Source organism: Cebus imitator, unplaced genomic scaffold (assembly GCF_001604975.1).
Source record: "Cebus imitator isolate Cc_AM_T3 unplaced genomic scaffold, Cebus_imitator-1.0 Scaffold83, whole genome shotgun sequence".
Taxonomy (NCBI): domain Eukaryota; kingdom Metazoa; phylum Chordata; class Mammalia; order Primates; family Cebidae; genus Cebus; species Cebus imitator.
This window is the reverse complement of record NW_016107398.1, coordinates 3,023,374-3,027,970: the sequence shown is the minus strand read 5'-3', so window position 1 is coordinate 3,027,970 and position 4,597 is coordinate 3,023,374. Positions and strand designations below refer to the sequence as shown.

General features: G+C 38.9%; 1 protein-coding gene across 1 annotated transcript in view; it reads right to left on the bottom strand.

Annotated features, from left to right (window-relative positions):
* SNAPC1 (small nuclear RNA activating complex polypeptide 1) overlaps nucleotides 1-4,597 on the bottom strand; it is a 31,793-nt gene that overhangs the window by 18,342 nt on the left and 8,854 nt on the right. The window contains exons 2-3 of the mRNA XM_037740468.1: nucleotides 2,141-2,177; nucleotides 1,905-2,063 (exon numbers count right to left, since the gene is read on the bottom strand). Of these exons, the coding sequence (XP_037596396.1) occupies nucleotides 1,905-2,063; nucleotides 2,141-2,177 (196 nt within the window). The remainder of the gene's footprint in view (nucleotides 1-1,904; nucleotides 2,064-2,140; nucleotides 2,178-4,597) is intronic.

Here is a 4,597-nt window from a genome sequence, read left to right as displayed (position 1 = left end):
GTTTTAGTGGAGACAGGGTTTCACCGTGTTGACCAGGATGGTCTCGATCTCTTGACCTCGTGATCCACCCGCCTCGGCCTCCCAAAGTGCTGGGATTACAGGCGTGAGCCACTGCACCCGGCGAGAATCCATTACTTTTAATAAATGAAAAACTAAAAGATCATTCACGTTATTGCGGTACAGTATATACAACCTAACATTAAGATCACAGGTTTCAAAATATTGTACAATTCATCATTAAATTGCTTAAATCCTCCTAACTTAATGAAAGACAGTGTGAACCTTATGTGGTAGTAAGAAAACTGGCTTGTTTTCCTTTCCTTCAGGTTTTCAGAGGTCATAGTAATACTCTTTGAACAGAGTTTACCTTTTAAAAGAGAATACTGGCTATGCATGGTGGCTAATCCTGTAATCCTAATGCTTTGGGAGGCTGAGGTGGGATGATTGCTTGAGGCCAGGAGTTCCAAATCAGCCTGGGCAACACAGCAAGACCCCATCTCTACAAAAAAACTTAAAGTTAAGCTGGTTCTAGCCCTGGGAACACAGCAAGACCCTCTCTCTACAAAAAAATAAGAAAATCAGTTGGGCACAGTGGCACATGCCTGCAAACCCAGCTACTCAGGAGGCTGAGGTGGGTAGATCACTTAAGCAGCGGAGGTCAAGGCTACAGTGACCTGTAGTTATGCCACTGTATTCCAGCCAGGGTGACACAGCAAGGCCTTGTCTATACGCATACAAATAATACTAACACTTTTTTACATTAAATGTCTAATTCATTTGTATAATCTATTTGTTTCTAAAACTTGGCATCTCTTATTACAATAAATGTAGAGGAATAAAGTTATTTTCTTTTTCCCAAGACTATCATCTTCTTATCAGTTTCCTTGTTTATCTTTTCTAAAATTAAGTTTTGAGCCGGCTTCCTTTATATAATAGAAAGTGAAAAAGTGGCAAGAAATCTTTCTGAAAGACAATATATAGATAACACCTGAGTGGCATCTGTGAAAACACCAAAACATTATCAAGACACATAGTAAGTAATCAGAAATTGCTTCCTTTTAAAAATTTTTTTCCTGGAAGTATTTACTAAAGTAAGATAGAATAACTGTTTCAAAAGTAAATTTCACTAGGCTAGCTTTTAGGTTTCCAGGGTAAAAAAGTTTCTCTAGCTGAAAAGGCTAATGTGAAATATGGGTAACTCTAGCATCAATACCTTTAGTTAAATAAACTAAGTTGAAGATCTGTGTTGATGAGACTTGCAAAAAGATAAACCACACCAGGTAGACAATGTGTAAACAGAAAAACACCTGCCCTATCACAATAGAAAAAGCCATCACTCAGGTCCCACTGTCTGCTGTCATGCAGCTAAGTGGAATCCTTCTGAATTTTAAGAGAAGTTGTATGTCTAGAATTTTAGGTGAAGTTTAAAAATGCTTAAAAGTTGGTAATTAACTCAAAATTTTTAAAAAATGTTAGAATCAACACTACGCCAAACAAAACATATCTGTGTGCAGGATTTTGCCTAAAGACTGATAATGTGCAACCCTTAGAAAATGCCAAATTATAAAGACTGTAATAAATCTATTGTATAAAAAAGTTACATTACTCTTCTATTTAAAATATATATATATACACACACATATACATACACATACACGTATATATACACACACACACACATACACACACACATACACACACATATATATGCACTCCACCTGTAAGGTTAAATAACATCACATACCTAATAAGTGGCAAAAGTAGAACATGAAAAGCCAAGCCCTCTAAATCTTAGGTCCACAGGATTACAGCCTCTAAAGCTAGGCTGCCTCTCAACATTATCATCTATGGATAAACATTCATGTATAACGCAATGGTGAGGCACCAAACAAGTGATTACATACCTTTCTGTCTTTGTGCCACTGCTGATGCTCCAAAACTATGTTCTTAATATTGTCCAAAAAATCATCCTTTATCAAGCTGAGGGCTTTATCTGGGTTAGACTTATCAACTGAAATTACATGTTTCATGTTCTGATAATGATCATGAACATTCAGCATTTCCTAAAAGCAAAAAGATAAGCCCTTTATTTCACTTTTTGAGGAGAAACTAAAAGGCAAAACCAATACAAAACAGTCACCTTCCAAAGTGACTTCCAGTTGACAGGGAATAACATGCTACAATATATTGAAAATAACATAATCATGCAAGCAAAATAGTACAACTTTATTAATACAGAGGTATGGATTCCAGAGGTTTGGATTTATTGACTTAAACTCAACAAATATTAAAATACACTTATGGGAAAACACTGGAGAAACAATAATCAGTAAATATACAATTCCATTCTAGGATATCACAAACATTACTTGTAGCATGATATATCATTAAATATCACTACTGATAACTAAGATGTCTTTATATATTGTCACATCAAGAATATTTACATAGTCCTTTATGCTTTGCTGGAAATTCCTATGTAACGACTCTCATCCAACCCTCCACAGAAATCGCAAAGCCTGCCCTATAAGCTTCACCATTACTTCAGCAATAAGACTCAGGATTCAAAGAAATAGAGGGTAGGCCAGGCACAGTGGCTCACGCCTATAATCCCAGCACTTTGGGAGGCTGAGGCAGGTAGATCACGAGGTCAGGAGTTCAAGATCAGCCTGGCCAACATGGTGAAACCCCGTCTCTACTAAAATACAAAAATTAGCCAGGCGTGGAGGTAGGTGCCGTAGTCCCACCTACCTGGGAGGCTGAGGCAGAAGAATTGCTTGAACCCGGGAAGTGGAGGTTTCAGTGACCAGAGTTTGGACCACCACTGCACTCCAGCACAGGCAACAGAGCAAGACTTCATTGTTAAAAAAACAAAAAAGAAGAAGAAAAGAAATAAAGGGTCATTTATGACACCATTTGTGGCATTATTTATAAATTAGATCTTCTTCCTCCAAAAATCTCCAGCCAAATGTGCAGATCTATGGGGTTAGGAAAAAGACAGCACAATACAGGTGGACTTAAGAAAATCTGGCATAGGGACTTGGCTCTCAGATCAGGAGAGAACTACTGACACTTCCATCATAGATGGACACTGCCACATCTGAGTCATCTCTAACTCAGACTACTCAATTCATTTCCAGATTTTGGTAGAATCAACACCTGTTCAAGAAATGAGAAACTGATCAGTAGTGGTGAGTGCTCCCATGTGCAGGGTCTGCAATGAGAAAAAAGTGCCCAGACATGAAGAGCCCCTAACTCTTTACAGTTTATATTGGATATATGCTCAGTATTTCACTCCATGCAATATAATACAGGAGAAAGACCACCAGTCACATCTAGTTTTTGAGCCTGAGTTCCATCATTTGCTCAATGTATGACAATGGGCAAGTCCCTCAACCTAAGAATCACGTTTCACATTTCTACAAAATGAACAAAACCACCATTAAGTATTAAATAAACTTATACATGAGAAAGTATTCTGTATAATGTAATGCTGTATACAAAATTAAAGAAACCAGACACAGTAGCGTGCACCTGCAGTCCCAGCTACTCAGAAGGCTTAGGCATGAGGGTGGCTTGAGCCCAGGAATTCAAGGCCAACTCAGGCAACATAGCAAGACTTCTACTCTTAAAAACAGTAATAATTTGAAAAAAGAAAGTGCATGAACTTTGAAGCCTTACAGACTCGGACATTCACGCTCAGTGTCTGTACCTTATTGTACCTCACCTTATACAAACTACTTAACTTCTTTAAACCTATTTCCTGTGTTTAAAACTGGGGGCCAGGCATGGTGGCTCAAGCCTATAATCCCAGCACTCTGGGAGGCCAAGGTGGGCGGATCACCTGAGGTCAGCCTGGTCCCCAGTTTTTGAGATCAGCCTGGCCAATAATGGTGAAACCCTGTCTCTACAAAAAATACAAAAAATTAGTCAGCCATGGTGGCAGGTGCCTGTAATCTCAGCTACTTGGGAGGCTGAGGCAGAAGAATCCCTCCAACCCAGGAGGTGGAAGTTGCAGTGAACTGAGATCGCGCCACTGTACTCCAGCCTGGGTAATAAGAGTGAAACTCTGTCTCAAAAAAAAAAACAACCAAACAAAAAAACTGGGAAAATATCACCTCCTCTGCAGGGTTACTATGGCAATTAGTGAGATAACATACATAAAACATCTAGCATAGTTCCAGGCATATGGTGAGTACCCAACACATAATGTCTATTATTATAAACATCATAATTATTCTAACTGTATAATAGACTCAGAAATGAAGTAACTTGCTCAAGGTCCTACTTACATAGCAGAGAGCTAGAATTAGAAAACAAATGTTTTGATTCAGTATCCTGTTCTTTTCATTTAATTATGCCTCCTTAACCACAAAACTAGAACAAGTGGCAGAATCATGACCAGAATTCAGATCTCCTGACATGAAGACTTAATAGCAGTTGCAGGCAGTAGAAGGAAAATAAGAAAGTATTAAATTTGGCCGGGCGCGGTGGCTCAAGCCTGTAATCCCAGCACTTTGGGAGGCCGAGGCGGGTGGATCACGAGGTCAAGAGATCGAGACCATCCTGGTCAACATGGTGAAACCCCGTCTCTATT